Below are 16,556 nucleotides of genomic sequence, written 5' to 3' on the forward strand. Positions count from 1 at the left end.
TCCATGACGAGTTATACGTCGCACATCCTGTAGCAATGTATGATGATAGGCGACAATAAAGCAGTCCAAGAACGAACGCTCAGGACCGAATAGCTCAGTATCACTTGCTCACCATGGTTTCGGAGCTCGAAGTCTAACGAATGCAGGCATGCCATTTCACAATAAGCCCGCTGGTTCGCGCCTTGGGCATTCTATAGAGCACAGATTATAGTCCGCAGCATCTCGGTTCTCCAACCGTACCATCTCAGCACGTATAGAAGATTGATCGAGAAGCACTTCATGACATACCATTGCCTCCTGCGCATGTTGGTGGCAGACATCATTGAGAAGAGCTAAGAGGGTATGAACAGCACATGGAAGATCTTTGAACAGTTGCCGTGATCATGATAAAGTTCCTACATACACGCGTACGGCCGGCCGTAAGCGGAGGAACTCATGTAGCGTCATTTGAATCCCAAATAGACTGAAACCTTAGCCTTACGGACTTGCGGGAATCTCACAGTCGGCCTAGATAGTATCACCGACACCAGAGATGGCTCCATGATGCCTACGAGACGGTTTTCTTCGGGTCTGTTGGAAGTTCTACCTTATCTTTTATATAGCAGTAGACAAATTCCACCTTTGAGTTGAATTTACTCTACATGAATACACGGAGCAGCGTAGTTGCGACCCACATATGAGACATCTCGTAGAGGGATCTATTGTCTGCTAGAAATGACAAGAAGATACATGTTTGGCGTGCATAGAACTATTACACAGCGTCCATCGACTGAGACGTAGTTGCGAATCAAAAGTATAGGGCTTTACTTGTGGTTTATTGCTCACAGCTACTATACTGCTATTGATGGAATCGAGAAGTTTGACAACGGGCCTCCCTTATCGTGAAATTTTGCACTTGACATCCAGGTTTCGGAGCATTGATAAGAAAGAAACAGTACCAACATCTCGCGAAGATGATGACTCTATCGTAGCCTCTTGCTATGCATACTGTCTTTCTCTGATCCTCTTATCACGCTCTTCGCCAGAACATGCACAAATGAATTTTGCGTGGGTTCACCTACGCTGTATCATAGTCTATGCGTGTACAAACGTTCACACGCTTGAGTCATGAGCCCATACTACCGCCCATGAGGTTCCCGTGTTACTTTTTCGGTTGATGTACACATGACATCGGAACCAGAATCTCATGATTGGTGAAGAACTCAAGGTGCCGAGGGTCGCGCATTCAACCTTTTTGGGATCTTAGCGCTTACGTGCGAAGAAGTATTTTGTGACTTAAGACAACCATATGTGCGTTAGCGCACGTAAACAGGCGTAGATCAATGTATGATAGATGGTCATATCAATTCTGGTCCCTTAACTTAAATATCAAGCGGTACGCATTGCAAATATGAGATACCATCCAGTTCATCATTCCATCTTACTTGACCCTCGCATTTTGCTGCTCAACCCAATAAGTCTATTTTTCAACAATGCCTACATTTTCCTGGATCTGCCAGGCCATCGCGCTCTTAGCTTACATATCTACAACCACTGCCCAGCCGAACCCTGTCGCCTCCAGAGAGGTTCTTCCTTTCAAAACCTGCTATCTGTTCACTGCCAATGTCGAACTTGGAACACCGAACCCTGTCCCAATTCCGGGTGGATCAATCGTTACAGAAGCCATTATCGGCGGAACAGTGAAGGGGCCTTCTTTGAACGCAACCATTGCCTCTGGACTTGCAGCTCCCCGAGTCTATCTGCATCAAACATTGCAAGAACCGGTCATTGATTTGTACGGCGCCACAGAGGATGGATCTCCATTTCATATCCATGAAGTTGGCGTTGGCACCCCGGACGCTCAAATGACGCGCCTTGTAAGTAGATGACTTGGTCCATTAGTGTTCTGTGAAACTGATATTCATCAACACAGGAACTGAACGTGGGAGGGTCTCGATATGGTGACCTTAATAACGAATTCATACTGGCAACAGTCAGTCCGAACACCAACCGCACCTTAGTCATTGTTCAGGCGTATCTTGTTCAGAGCATTGCCAAAGCCTAGGCCTTCTTTGGTCAAGACGAAGATAGGGGCGCAACATCTGGGGTTGTTGCTTTCCATTAGCTTACATTCCTTTTTCGAATTGTTACTTAGCCTCCACTCCCCGGTCACTGGAAAGCATAGTGTCGCATTATAGATAAAGCAATAAGACGCTTCGTATACTACATGTATGAATGTCTTCTCGGCCTCTGCCGATTGCACAACAAGATGTTCTATATCAGTCTTTAATGGATTTGGGCATGCTACAAAACCCTCACGATACCAACAACGCTATCGTGATAAGACCTCTGTCGGATCATTGAGATACGCATCATCACGAAAGAAGATAGCTCGGATGAAGAAGGAAGGTTCTTTCGGCCAAAGTCTGTCCCCGGATGGTTGGAAATGTATGCACACGTAGAAATGTTCTAAGCTTACACTTTCAGAATATCAGACAGGTAAGGACCTTTACCACAACTATATTATGTAATAGAGACCTTTACTATACTTGAATAGTATAGGTTTCTCGTCTATCTATTATAGATCTATCAATACTATGACTGAATTAGTATAGGTTTCTCGTCTATCTATTATTGATCTATCAATACGATGACTGAATTAGTATAGAATCTCTATCTCTACTATGTTCCTATATTGAAACAGCTATTTGAGCTAGATTATATACTATAATAGACATCCTTTGGTCTATAGGGTAATTAGTGACTGGCCTCGGTTTACAGGACTGTTGTCCAAAGCATTGCGCACGAGCTATGCTCGAACCCTGGTGAACTCCGTAACCTGTCAAGTCTATAGCCCTCGGTCCTAACAATGCACATCGCTCTCTTTGTTGGTTACTGAAGTTTTTCTTTGTGCGAGACAGATGGGGCAGCATCCGCAAGCACTATCGTTTGTTACCGTAGTACCTTCGCCATCAACATGTTCGGGCATGCATCTCCGTCTTCTCTCGTGGTGAAGATGGAGGAGAGTCTTCTCATATATATATCTAGTCCGTACTTACTTCACAATAAGAAGATATTCCAGGGGATTACCATAGCTAATCGTTCTTCAAGCTAATTTCTGCATCACGATCTTCGTTCTACTGTCTTTCATCTGTTTTGCAATGACGACTGAGTCTCTATGGGACCAGTCCACGATGGAGAGCTGCTCAGCGTATCTCCAAGAAAAAGACGTGCAATGAACTCCAGGAAAGCGGGAGATCTGATTATTACTTCCAGATCGAGTCTTGGGAGCGACCTGCCGTAATGACTCCAATTGCGCTACTGCGTTACAGAAACACATGCAACATATTCGAGAGCTCAACACGGCGCTTGCCTACAATTTCTTATCCTGCAACGAAATCCATCAATCTCCCGCCTACGATCAATGGCTTTCTCTCTCGATTACCACCTGCAGCCCCTCGAGCCTATCAAGTTCACTAACGCATCTGAAGTTACTTGCTGGATCATATTCCATAATCACATCATCGAAGATGGCTTCTTCGGCTGGTGCAACGCGATTGTATCATGGTCAGAAGCCGTACCCGCTCGCCCAATTACCACGCCCGTTGAGCCATATCTGGTCTCGCGATGCAAAAAACCAGACTACCTGCCCTTAACTCAAACTTTGTACTAGAATCGGAGAGGTGATAGAAAATGTTACAACAGGCATGCCCATGGAGGCCATTATGACGAGCTCGGTGGTGGTCTAGTGCTTGGTCACCCAGGATCATAGAAGAACAGGCTGAGGGGACTCAGCGAGTCTTATTTTAAACATCGAGGTCGCATCAGTATAATAGAACGACGCATTCGGGTGTGAAAAGTAGGTAGAGCGCCTAGCGGATTCGTGTAGAAGATCCTAGACTGTGAATGGTGCACTGCCATGCGACGCAGTACTTAGTTATGGGCATACAGAAGGCATGGTCTTATAGGGCTGTAAGTGATATCGTGGAGGTACCGAGACTTTAAGTTGACAGGCTCTATACTTTAGGGGAGTATGGGAACAAAACCCACATGCTGGAAGTCTTGCATTTCTGGGAGTAGAAAGCACAATCTGTTAACCATCAAAGGGTTATATTATCGTGCATATGTATTCTGATAGGTTTTCTTTTAGATATGAATTTTCTATCAAATGAGTCCACAGCTTATATAGTAGCTTCCACCATGTTCACAAGGGAACAGAATCCTTACGTCGTTAGGAAGTTTCACCATTTCAAGATTGTTTAACATTCGTTCTCACTATTTATCTAGGCAGTTCGTTAATTCCTTACTATTAAACCCATCAATGCAACTAATATAGCAGAGAGAGAGCAATGCCAGGCTCATTGGAACTTCGTCATGCGTTCGACACACACAACGGACGAATGGCGGCATACCCTCTCACGACACATACGCTGTTTCGCATCCCAGGTATCCTATAGACCCCCCGTGGTCTCCCACAATTCACTTTTCCGGCCGGATACCTCGCTCTGATCCAAAAGAGAGGTTTAGTACGACTGAATCCCGGGTCCTATCGTCCGGAGTTAGGCTTAAGCCAGGCGGCCGCCGCGCCCGACCCCACATAATCCCGGTAACGCCGTACTACGCAGCAATAGAATGGATCAGGCCCTGGCAAAGACTGCGCGGAAGCTTGACAAGGCCTAGGCGAGTACCTATAGTAGTATAGTCCCTGGGTTCATGCACTCGTGGCCGATTTAGCGGAGGGACTATCATGAAACATGTTTATTAGCGCCCCGCTCAGGGCCAGATCCTTTTCCGTCCACGGGCTACGGTGCTACCGATGTATGCGGCGGTGGGATTTGTATAAATACTCGATGATGCTTACGGAGGAGAAACAAATACCATAGGTATAGACAGATCTTTGCCCCCTCAACAACCCCATTCACTCCGACGAAGCCGCAAAACACTGCTACATCTTGTACACATAATGGCGGAAAATAGCATTGTCCTTGTTACAGGCGGAAACACGGGCATCGGTTATGAGACTGTCAAGGCCCTCTACGCATCGTCAGATGCGCATGTCGTTCTCATGGGCAGCCGTTCGCTCGACAAGGCCCACACCGCTATCAAGACACTGCAATCCGAAGTGACTGATTCCAATTCGGAGTTGGTTCCAATCCAAATCGACATTGAGGACGACGCTTCCATTGAAAGATTAAACAAATTCATAGGGTCTACGTACGGCAGGCTGGACGCTCTTGTTAATAATGCCGGTAAGTAGCATGAGATCAATAGTCACAGACCCGTGAATGCTTTTACTGATTAATATGTAACTAAACCTATGATAGGAGGGTCTCACGACGCCGCCATGCGCGGAAACCCCAAGGCCGCCGGCATCCGCGAGGCTTTTGACCACACATACTCGCTCAACGTGACCTCCACGCAGGTCTTGACGCACACCCTCATCCCACTCATTCTCAAATCTTCGCATCCCCGGATTCTTTTTGTGACGTCCGGAATGTCGTCTCTTGATGCTTGCTCTGGCGGCAGCTCCATCTCTCCTACTCATAAAAAGGGCCTTGCCAGCGTTCCCGCTGGCTGGTAAGTATCTCGTCTATGACATCATCGGTTGCAGCCTAACTGACGGACCGTGTAGGCCAAAGCCGCCTGTTCTCTCTCAGATAGCGTACCGTAGCTCGAAGACGGGCTTGAACATGGTGATGTTGGAGTGGCAGAGATTTCTGAAAGAAGACGGTGTCAAGGTATTCTGCATCAGCCCTGGGTTTCTGGCGACGAACCTTGGTGGTATGGGTCCAGAAAAGTTGAGGGAGATGGGGGCTGGAGATCCAAGTTTGGGTGGAGCTTTGATCAAAGATGTGGTCGAGGGAAAGAGAGATACAGACGCTGGAAAGGTCGTCAATGCCGCCGGTGTTCAGGCTTGGTGAGCGCCAAAAGAACGTGTTCTGTTACGAGATGTTTCGTAGTATTGAAGTGGCAACAACGTCGATTGTCAAGGTGTTCATGTCTATGTCCTGAGTGTAGGTGAGATTTACGGACGTGTTCGGAAGTCATTCATACTACTACGATTTCGAATTATACGTGATGGTGACGGTCTCACGAACTACCATGTAGAGCCCACATAACAGCGGAACCCTTTGCAAATAGGATCTAAATATTGTATTAACGTTGTGATCCGCTTGAGCCTTCCTTTGGTCAGAAAGCCGCTCCTTCCCTCGCGAAGCAATTGGGGTCTGGGGTAAGCCCCCAGAACAACACCAAAACTTTGGCAGGCGCACCGACGTCACCCACCAATTTCCCGTTAGATGGGGTCTGGGGATGTCCCAGAACAACACCAGAAACTTGAATCTTTATCATCGTCAAGATGCTCATGCTACATGCTCGAAAAAAATAATTAAATTCCGACACCGGGAATCGAACCTAAGCGGGAATTAGATGAGTTGTATGTTGATGGAAGTGCTGTGACGCACCCGGGCCACATCGGCGCTGTGAATGAGAGCGATGTATCCTAGCCACTAGACCATATCGGATGTTGTTGTGATTTTTGGTAGAGACTATCGAATCATAATACTTATATAACTGGCCAAAATGAAAATAATTGGGATCAAAAGTATCGCTCTGGGTTCCGATGTCTTATTGTACCAAAAGTTGTCTTTGTCTGTGTGGGCTGACGTTCGCTTACAAGGGGTGGCGGTCCCGCCGCTGATCGCTAACGTGCATTCGGTCCCACCCAACCGTGTCATCCTTTTCGAATCAAAGATGTGCATTAAATATCCTCACCTTCGAGCCCGTACCCTTCCAAAACATCTCAGTAGACAAGGCATTTGCTCGTCAGAAGGTAGCGCTTCCCACCAGCAGTGTTGACGCAGCAGAGGCAGGCGAACGAACGAAGCACACCTTCATGCCCTTAACCGGTGGTTTAGAGCGCTCAGATAGGAATGAATCATAATGCTGATTAGGTTCAAGTCTATTTTGTAGGAAATCGTTAGTTTCCCCTCCCTCTAGAGCTTCGATTACGGTGTAAGACAAGTAGCAAAGTACACTACATGGTGGGGAGGTAACATCCAATTGACAGCAACAAGCACAACTACCATCCTCGCAGGCAACGTTACCGTACCTATCTCACGATAGCAAACTTCCTGTCCTTCTTTCTGCTCAGACCAGCCGCCGCACGTAACCTCAGCCGGCCGACCACTTCCTCTGGTCTTTCGTCTCCTATATATATCCAGACAGCCTGGCCACGATTTTTTTGCATTGATGTTCCGTCGCGGACCTCGCTAACTCGTCAGAGTAAATCATTCCCATCTTGAGTATTAATTCTGAGCCTATCCTTCCCGACCATGGCTTCATTACAACGATGTAAAGCGTCAACAGCAGCAGTCCCAGTAGGTGCAGGGCCCGAAACAGAGATCCGACGATGATGCCCGTGTTACTGATCTTAGGCTTCGTGGTTGGGATTCTAGCATCATAATATATTCTCAATTGGTTTTCCGTATGATAACCAGCTGTCGGCTGGTTCAGCCAGAGCTCATTCGCCATGAAGAGGGCATGGGATAGCGCTTCTGGGGTATCGTCTAGATAACTTCCAGTCCAAAAGTATAATGTTTGAGTGACTTGCCGAATAACCATGTGTTCATCCGTCGAGTCGTAGTGCTCGAAGCAGTCCGCTGCAGAATTAGCCGTCCAGCTGGCTAGAGGCCTCCTGTAAACACAGTTGCTGTCGCCTATGAGTCTTCCAATATCCGAGACAGTGTCAGGAGCCAGAACAAATGCCGAAGGATTGGACATTCTAGCTCCGAAGAAAGAGTACTGACCGCTAGGATTCTCAAAATACCCTAGAGAGGTAGCTGATGTAATCTTCCAGTAAGTCGCATTGCTCGGGGAGGTGCTTAGCGTTTTGTAGTATAATTCCTCAATTAGGTCCTGACGATCTCGAGTCACTGTTTTTGTAGACACGTAGTCAGTGCGTGTCAACGCCTGAGTATTTTGTATGAATGGGACACTTATTGTTCCAGGGAGGGACGCGCAAGTCGTTTTTCATGCACACCTCAAAATCCACATCAGGACCGTAATAGGTATCGTCTTGTATGATACTTGCCTCAACGTAGTAGTACCGGGCGTAGAAGCCGCCATCATTGATTTCATTGCGGCAATTATCCTTAAATTCAGCTTCGGTGATACATGCAAATGCCACCGATGAATTAATCTGCGGTGCAAACTGTTGAAGCGGGAAGACACCCGAAGTGAAATTGTTCACAAGAGGGACGTATGTGTGTCCTGCATCCTGCCTCCGATCACTACTGTGTGCGTAATTGCCTTCGTAAGGATCGTATGGAGCTCCCCAATTGTTGATGTCATCCTTGGCTGTGAAAGGCGACTCAAAACGGCTCCGCAAGTTCAGAGTCCGTTGACCATAATCGATTCTATCTTTCTCTCCTCTTGAATCGTCTGTACCATTAACGAGGCCCAGTGTGTCATAGACACAGGCGTAACCAAGAGTTAAATACGTCCCTCCGCCTGTAGAAAGTACCAGTATCTGATCGACGAAAGCATCTTGCAATACTCGACCAACACTCCCTGTGCCTTTTGGTGTAATACATACCTAGGTAGATTCCGGCGTGCTCAAGTGGTCCTACCAAACAGGGTCATGGCGAATCCGACATACAATGGAAGGCTCCCCATAGTCTCAATTCTTCCCCACCTGGGCATGTCCGAGGGCTCAACCATCCCGCATCGGCCAATGCCATCGATTGCCTCAATGTAAAGCTTCGTTTGAGAGGGCCAGCTTGCATGTAGCAACGCATGCCATCGAACAAATCGCGGTAATCACAGGGATTGTGACAATTGTGGCGATAGATTGAGATTGCGTTTAGAGCATCCGCAGAATCGGTCAGCTGAGGGGAGGCCCTTGCCATTTCGAACTACCCTGATGAAGAAGATTGTGGTAGGCACGCTCACAAAGGCGGCCGGATACGAAGAGTTGTCTCTCGGCGACTACGATGACATTTACGCATCAGTATGGGATTGTTGACTGTGAGAAGGCGGTGGACCAGTAGAAGGGTAACTTGAGGTTGCGAAATAGAAGAAAATGAAGGTGCAATGGATTCTCGTGCCTTATCGATAAGCTCATCGTTCGGTTAAGCTGGTTGTCTCTAGATATAGTCTTGTCGCCCCGGCTTGGGTGCTGCTTCGTTGCCATCCTCGAGGGAGGCGTCAATTTATTACTTCCTCATCGTCACAATGTCCAGTGTTGGCCAGGACACCAAGTATCTGGTAGATCTTGGTCTACTTCGTCTTGTTTCAATCTCCAAGACAGAGGTGCCGTAACCCTGCGCGAACACCACTTATCAGAACCACAACCCCCATCTATCTGGAAGAGCTGAAGCGTGCCATCAGAACGATTCCGTTCCGAAACTAGTGACCTCATTCATACGTTGCTCGATACGAATAATGCAGCCGTCGACGCCGACACTTTGGTCTGCCCGGAGCGCGAGGGAATCGCTGGATTATCTGAACAGCAGGTTCCGGAGCGCTTGTGGAGTACAACGACGTCTTTTCTCTTACGCAATGTTGCCCAAATCAATATAGGCTTGCAAGCCTAGAAATGAGTCAGCAAGTACTCCAGCCTGTTCATACTTCCCGATGATATTCCCCGACACTCCTCCTCCGATGAGGCAGACATCCTTCGACGTTCCTCGTGCGGAAACTAGGGCTGCATACCATACGAGTCTTATTGGTTCATTCAGCCACGGCCTATCAGACACCAACGTGATCTGCATCAGCATCTTTCCTGGGGATGGCGTCTTTCGAGAACCTGCCGGTCGAACTCACGGAGGCTATTATACTCGAAACTCCTCTTCGCGACTTAAGCAGTCTTTCCAAGACATGTAAGAGAATCCGCACAATTGCCTTGCGAGCGATGTTCCGCAGAATCGATTATCAGTGGGACTCTGACGTTACTCATGGTCCGCCTATTACTGCACTTCTTCGAACCATCCTCAAAAATCCCGAACTTGGAAAGAACATCAAAGAGTTGAATCTGCAAGCTGTCAACTATCGTGGCTTCCAAGCTCCTGGTTTTAACGGCGACATCCTTCTCCCGTCGCACACACATCGCATTCCAGCATCTGATTGGGAGATGTTCGAAAAGGCACTGGAGACTTGTCCGTGCGAAGAGAAGGGCGAATGCGATGACCCGACAACACGGGAGGGGAATTTGAACGCCGGGATTGGTGTGTTGATCTCGTGCTGTACACGAGTGGAGTCACTAAGCATCGATATCGAATTATTGATGCACAACTATCGGCTTCCAGCAATGCTAAGAAGCACACTGTACCGGTCACTTGGCCCCTGGGGAAAACTGTCCTGGTTCGAGAAATTGAATCAAGTAACGATTTCCCACACTGATGCTTATCAAGGGCCCCCTCATCATGGTAAATACCAACAAAAGTACGCTGAGAGTCTGCCGGTACCCACGCAAACATTCCTCCATCTATTCTATCTACCGAATTTGAGAACGCTGGACGTTTCGTTCTTCCCGGATGTTAGTTTTCCAAAAGGTATTCAAAAAGACACGTCAAGACACACGGTGTGGCCATTTCCACAAGCACCAACGGCTTTCCAACTGACGACCCTGCGACTACGGCGCTCGCCAGCACTCCCAGACACACTCGGACTTCTTCTCGCCGGGACTCCAAGTCTAAGCACACTGGAATACGATTTGTTTATTCCAACAGACAAAGCCCCGGTGTGTTTGACGACACTCAGGCAGGCTTTGGATCACGTACATCGAACTCTTAAAATTCTGGTGATACAAGTCGAGCTGTTTGGTGACACCGATAATGGTTTCGGCGGTATGCTCATTTCATCTGACGAGGTGAGCATGGTCTGCGTCAACGCTCTGGGGCAGCTTCGCGACTTCGCTGCTCTGGTCTCGCTCGAAACCTCGCTTGCTGTACTCTATGGTCAAGTGGTCGATCCTCACCTCCATCCTCTTGCGGGATTGTTACCTCCAAACCTGCAACGGCTGGTCATCAACGATGATCTTTGGGCAGCCTCATCGACCTTTCCTTGGAACGAACTCATGGTGCTCTCAATTTTAAGATGCTTCTTGATAGGGCAGACGTTGGCTGATGGATGGCCTGGTGACGCATGCGGAAACACGAATGTGAGCTGGGTCACGATCACGGAGCCTGAATGGAGAAGAGCTACACCCCAACTTTCGGGATTTGTCCTGGATTTCAAGAAACGTGGGTGGATAGAGCATGGTGTTCTCCGTCGCTCTGCGCAGAGAAGATCATTGGAGCAAGCTTGCGAAGATCAAGGAATCAGATGCGAGATTCAGCACGACACATTCGATCCGGACGATGTTCCATATTGCGAGGACCTGACCTAGGACGAAGCGTCCGAGAAACACACCCAGACGATCAGATTGCCAATAAGCGGTTGGCACAGCTACGCTCGTAGAACATGAGCAAATTATCTCGTAAACCTGCTCTGCGCTTGTTATATGCTATCTTGAACCATGTTGAGTACTATTAGACAACACCGAACAAATCACAGTAGTACCATATGCCCAATCGAAAAGACTTTACAAAATATACTACTGCAGCAGCCAAACTGTATGATATACCATATACAACCTGTAGCCAGGGAAAGACATATCTCACGGTTCTACCTCAGCCAATCCCAACGATCTTGAGGAAATTATTCTCCTTCAGACCTCCTTTCAACCCTGCTTTGGAATCTCTGTTATCACCGGCACATGCACACTGGTATCCTCTGCAGGTTCCCCTGACTCTGGCGCCGAAGTAGCTTCCTTCATTTGCCTCTTGCGGCGCCGCCACTCCCCAACAACGCTGCTGGTAACGTACGCGATCCACATCAACACGGCACAGATCGTGTACGCAATTACCTTCCAACTTCCATACCCTTGGTTCCGGAGCTGAAACCCAAAGCCTGCGTTGATCATGGCTAAAGTAATGCACAATCTTCCCGTCCACAAATGAATATAACTCCACGTTGTCCTCGAGATATACTTCTTGAACATCAGATGGTGGATGTAGCCACTCGCAGCCTGGATGAGAAAAAGGCCGTAGATAGCCAGACCAATGATGGCATGCTTGTTCCTGATCCACGAGTGGTAGGGACTAAGACCGAGTTCAATGCCTAGCCCGACAGCGACTGTGTACAAGCAGAGACCGAAGATTTGAAGAAATGCATGCACCACGAGGACCTTGCGGAAGGAACATGACCGGATCAAGATGCCACCGAGTGGGAAGATGCAAGCCCAGGCTGCGCAGGCTAGGATGCCATGCGCCATAGCCATGCGTACGATTCGCGCTGGAGGACCCCGAGAAGCGCTGTGGCCAACAGCCGGTGCCCAGCGCCTGGCTAACGGGACGCGGAGCGATTTGAGCCGAGTCCACAGACTACCAGGGAAAGAGTCGAAAGAAATCGTACCAAGCGCAAGCTCATGTCCCGAGTGATTGACCGCGCGATAGGTCCAGTTCCAAGTCTCAATGGGAGTGGTGAATTCCATGGATCCGCCGCTCCTCCGATCGCACGTTGAGCCTGTCTCATGTCAGCGCGAGCGCGCACAGTAATGGCGAATCTGCTCCAACATCGAATATTTGCGTTCGTCTTGCCATTGCTCGAACCGCAGCCAGGCAGTCTCTCCATTGCGGCGCTGTAGTCGCTTCGGACATGGTTCACGAAAGATCGAGTAATCTCAACGGCCGGGTACTCTGTGTTCGAAGTGACGCGAAAGTAGTCCTGCTCACGGGTCGACCAGTTGGTGTGAGTGAGGGTGATGCTCGCGTATGTCGTCGGACCGGTGATGGAGAGAAAGATGTCGCCAGTCGCAGCAGCAAGGGTCGAATGCGGAATCTCGAGGCTGAAGCAGAGATCTGGAACCGGGCATTTGGTCGAGGCGGCGGCAAGTGTAGTCGATGCTGTCGGAGGTCAGCGCATGGTATGCTACACACGAGAAGGTGCGCACCGAAAGCTGCAATTGCAGCCACAACAGGTATCCAAGCCATGCCAGTTTAGAGATTCGCAGGTGAAGTGTTGAGGGCGCTATCTGCGGAGATCAACACATGCGCCGAAGGTAAAGACTTCAGCGTCTCGTGCGTCAGGCCGAGCCCTGCACACGAGTTGGAGCCCGAGTGAAGGCAGGTCAGAGCTTCGGGCCAACCAAAGCGGCGAGCACCTGGGGAGAACGGAAAAACTGACTTGGTCTCGGGCGACACGAGCAAAGGTTTGATGCGAATGCAAGAAGCGTTTGGCGGTTCATATTTGCTACCAGTCCGTGTGGAGCGCACGATTCCGGAGACGCCATCGGCTGCCTGCGAGCAGATGCAGATGATTGTAGCCGCACGCGCAGAAAGAAAACCATGTGTAGAATGCGGCCCTTGATCTTGTGTAACAGGCCTCGCTCTTTCCGTTTGCGTGCGATTGCCGTTTGCGAAGCACGCTCCGGGGCGGTTGGTATTTGGCGATGCCTTGGAATGCGAGACAATGTTCTCAACCCGCTTACTCCAACCACAGTAGATTGGCTTTGGTCAAAGCGCCGGGTGCCCTTGCAATGACAATGACCATGGTAGGCCGTGGTTCTAGAGGCTGCAAATCCCATCCCAGAACCTCCTGTTTGCCATGTGTTGGGAGGCTCTTGCCCTCAATGTCCAGCAGCCACTGTCCAAGCTGACTCATTGTTTGGCCCCAGCATTTGGTACCGTTCACCCACACCTCGAGCATTACTGGTCCCACCGTCGCTCCACTTGCTTGTAGTGCTACTTGCACTTGTATACCGCCATCTCCATCGCCCGACATCTTTTCCACCGACGCTGTCAGCTGCAACACTGCCATGCTTTCCTTCCATGGTCTTGTCCAAGCTCCCATTACCATGTCACTCTCCAGCGGCGGCGTTAATGGCGGCGGGATGCGCGCCTGACTCCGTTGCTCATACGCATACGCATACGTCAACAGCTTCCCATCTTCATACGCTTTCCCAGCAAACGTCAGATTCACAGGCATCCGCTTCCCCTCCATGACACCCATTGGTACGCCCACAGTCGGTACACCAAGATGCCTGAATGCGCGGTTACCGTTGGAATACTTCACGCCGTTTTGTAGACTGTGTCGTGCACTTTCGAGACTGAATTCTAGATCCGCCAGCCCGACGTCGCCTTGCGAAGGAAAAGCCACGCAGTCCAGCTTCAGATCGTCCATCCAGTCCTCGAGGTCGCGTTTCCGTTGCGCTTCAAGTGCGGGAAGCACCTGCTTTAGACCAGGGAACTTCATCATGGGAACGTCCTTGACTTCAGCTTCCAAGGATGGAAGTGCCGAGTAGTGTACCCAGTTACGCACTTCCAGCCACGTATCCGGCAGATAGTCTTCTGGCTTCGGAAACAACAAAAGTGCATCGACGTCTGCCAGGCTCTTGATGTTCGGATCTTGGTTCTGAGCCAAAAAATCAGACCAGGCTTTGGCTATTAGTGTAGTGCGCTCCACGAGATGCCAGTCCGATGGAACGCCCAAAACATTGTTGTTCTCGCCGGATTTGGAGTCGTTCTCATAATTCGTGACAACGGGGAAGTCGGTGTAAATGATCTCGGCGCCTAAGTCCGAGAGATGTGCTGCTGCCATCTTCCACAAGGAGATAACTTCCGTGCTGACCACGGCGGGTTTGGCATGGGGGTCGCAATCTTGTTTACCAATGTACATCTTAGGGACACCGATTCGTTTGCCTCGCAGGGCATTGGGTTGTGCCAGGGTCTGGTAATCCAGTTTCTGCGGTATAGGTAGATTTACAATCGTCTGCTCCCTCCAAAAATCTCCTTTCTTTTCTTCTTGTGGGGTTCCGATAACGTCTAGTATGGCAAGCATGTCCTCCACTGATCTTGCGAGCGGAACCGGGACATCTGTAACAATTAGCTTGGCTTAATCAAGAACTAACCGAGGGGTCGAAAACGTACCGCAAGTGATGTATAGCGGCCACAAGCCGCAACATGACAGTACGCCTTTGCTAGGCGTATAGACCACTAGCCCATTGTTGCTCGCCGGTGAACGTCCAGAAGACACGGTTTCTGATCCCAACCCAAATACGCCCATACTTGACGCTATTGAGACTGCCGCTCCGCTCGAAGAGCCTGATGAGAAAGCTGCTGGAAGGTACTTCCGATTGTAAGGGCTCTCCGGACGTCCATACAGACCGCGCTGCATACCTCCTGCAGCCATTGGAGGCATGCTGGTTTTTCCAATTAATATAGCGCCTGCATCCCTCAACTGCTTCGCGAGGCTGGAGTCTTGGTTAGACAACAGACCTTTTAGAGCGGGCGAGCCATTTGTGACTGTGAGACCAGCGACTTTGTAGCTGTCTTTGATGGTATAGGGAATCCCTTCCAGGGGACGTGCTGGGACCCCTGCTGCACGACGCGCATCTGATGCAGCTGCTTCGTCGAAGACATTTATGTTAAAGACGGTAAAAGCATTGAAACAGTCGAGGATATCGTAGGTAGCGATGCGATTGAGATAGCTAATCACCAAATCGACGCTGGTGATCTGGCCTGTGGAAAGAGCTTCTTTGTGTTGAGCGATGCTCGCTTCGACTATATCGAATCCTTGTAATGCCTGCGAGGGGTGAGCGTGGGGGGATTTCTCGAGCTCTCATGCTCTTACCATCGCACAGGGGTTTGTACTTGCGAACTTTGTAACATCGCAATGCTCTTATACGATGGTTCATGGTCCAAGCCGAGCGTGTATGGCGATAAGCTGGAGGTCAGAAAGCGGGGATTAGGCGCTAACTGCAAGGGGCATTTCGATACCGCCTATAGCCCAGCGCTGTCTATCATGAAGCCGATATCTTGCAGTTTGACCCCTTCAGATTTCTGATCGAAAGAACCTGTGTTATCATCTCAACATTCGCCATAATGTACAGTCCGACAAGGACGACCTCCGACGCCGCCGTAGGAACTGATGACTCCATACGTTCGACTTCGAATTCATTCTACTTCCCTACTTACTTTCCTTCAACACGGCCGTGCAAACCTCGGCCAGCGTCTCAACAACAACCATATGATCATCCCACTGCTTCAACCCACTGACTACCACCACGCCAACCGGCCACTCCACCCCTTTCACATAGATCGGCACTCCGCCTCCATGAATCGCATACTCCCCAGCCTTCGCCTCCCCGCCAACCTTGCTTGCAAAAGCCTGCTCGTCACCATCGTATTTCACATGCAGCCGCCACGTGCTGGCGCCAAAACGAATGACCGAGTTGCGCTTGCGCGCGATCCAGTAATCGTTGTCAAGCGCCGTGCCGTCGTGCGTGATGGCGTGGTAGAGGACGTGTGCTGGGGTGGAGACAGTGGAGATATGGATGCAGGCTGGGGAAGGGAAGGTAAGGAGGCGGGAGTGGAGGGCGGTGCCGAGGCGGTAGGCAACCGCCGCATTGAATTTTGGCAGTTCAGATGCGCGTTCTTGTTCAATAATCTTCCCGATATCGCGTGGTGCTTCGCCTAATGGCTTGAAGTTGGAAGGTGAGGCCATGGTGGTGGGTTGTTGTTTCTGAAGACTGGAAG

The 16,556-nt window shown here is 49.6% G+C and overlaps 3 protein-coding genes and 1 non-coding gene across 4 annotated transcripts; 2 read left to right on the plus strand and 2 right to left on the minus strand.

The window, feature by feature from the left end:
• Positions 1–4,942: 4,942 nt before the first annotated feature.
• N0V89_000996 (uncharacterized protein) lies at positions 4,943–5,900 on the plus strand (the record flags this gene model as incomplete). The annotated part of the gene is made up of 3 exons (XM_056209814.1): positions 4,943–5,228; positions 5,304–5,556; positions 5,612–5,900. 3 exons carry the CDS (start codon positions 4,943–4,945, stop codon positions 5,898–5,900), a joined length of 828 nt encoding a protein of 275 aa, XP_056076636.1.
• A 472-nt stretch (positions 5,901–6,372) lies between these two features.
• Positions 6,373–6,503, minus strand: N0V89_000997. Its single transcript has one exon. It is a non-coding gene; the product is annotated as a tRNA-Glu (tRNA).
• A 3,389-nt stretch (positions 6,504–9,892) lies between these two features.
• Positions 9,893–11,368, plus strand: N0V89_000998 (uncharacterized protein; the record flags this gene model as incomplete). The annotated part of the gene is made up of 2 exons (XM_056209815.1): positions 9,893–10,516; positions 10,745–11,368. 2 exons carry the CDS (start codon positions 9,893–9,895, stop codon positions 11,366–11,368), a joined length of 1,248 nt encoding a protein of 415 aa, XP_056076637.1.
• A 2,138-nt stretch (positions 11,369–13,506) lies between these two features.
• Positions 13,507–16,524, minus strand: N0V89_000999 (uncharacterized protein; the record flags this gene model as incomplete). Its single annotated transcript, XM_056209816.1, has 3 exons — positions 13,507–14,894; positions 14,949–15,581; positions 15,996–16,524. 3 exons carry the CDS (start codon positions 16,522–16,524, stop codon positions 13,507–13,509), a joined length of 2,550 nt encoding a protein of 849 aa, XP_056076638.1.
• Between the last annotated feature and the right edge of the window lie 32 nt (positions 16,525–16,556).

Source organism: Didymosphaeria variabile (genome assembly GCF_027946475.1).
Source record: "Didymosphaeria variabile strain IMI 356815 chromosome Unknown scaffold_1, whole genome shotgun sequence".
In the NCBI taxonomy this organism is placed as follows: domain Eukaryota; kingdom Fungi; phylum Ascomycota; class Dothideomycetes; order Pleosporales; family Didymosphaeriaceae; genus Didymosphaeria; species Didymosphaeria variabile.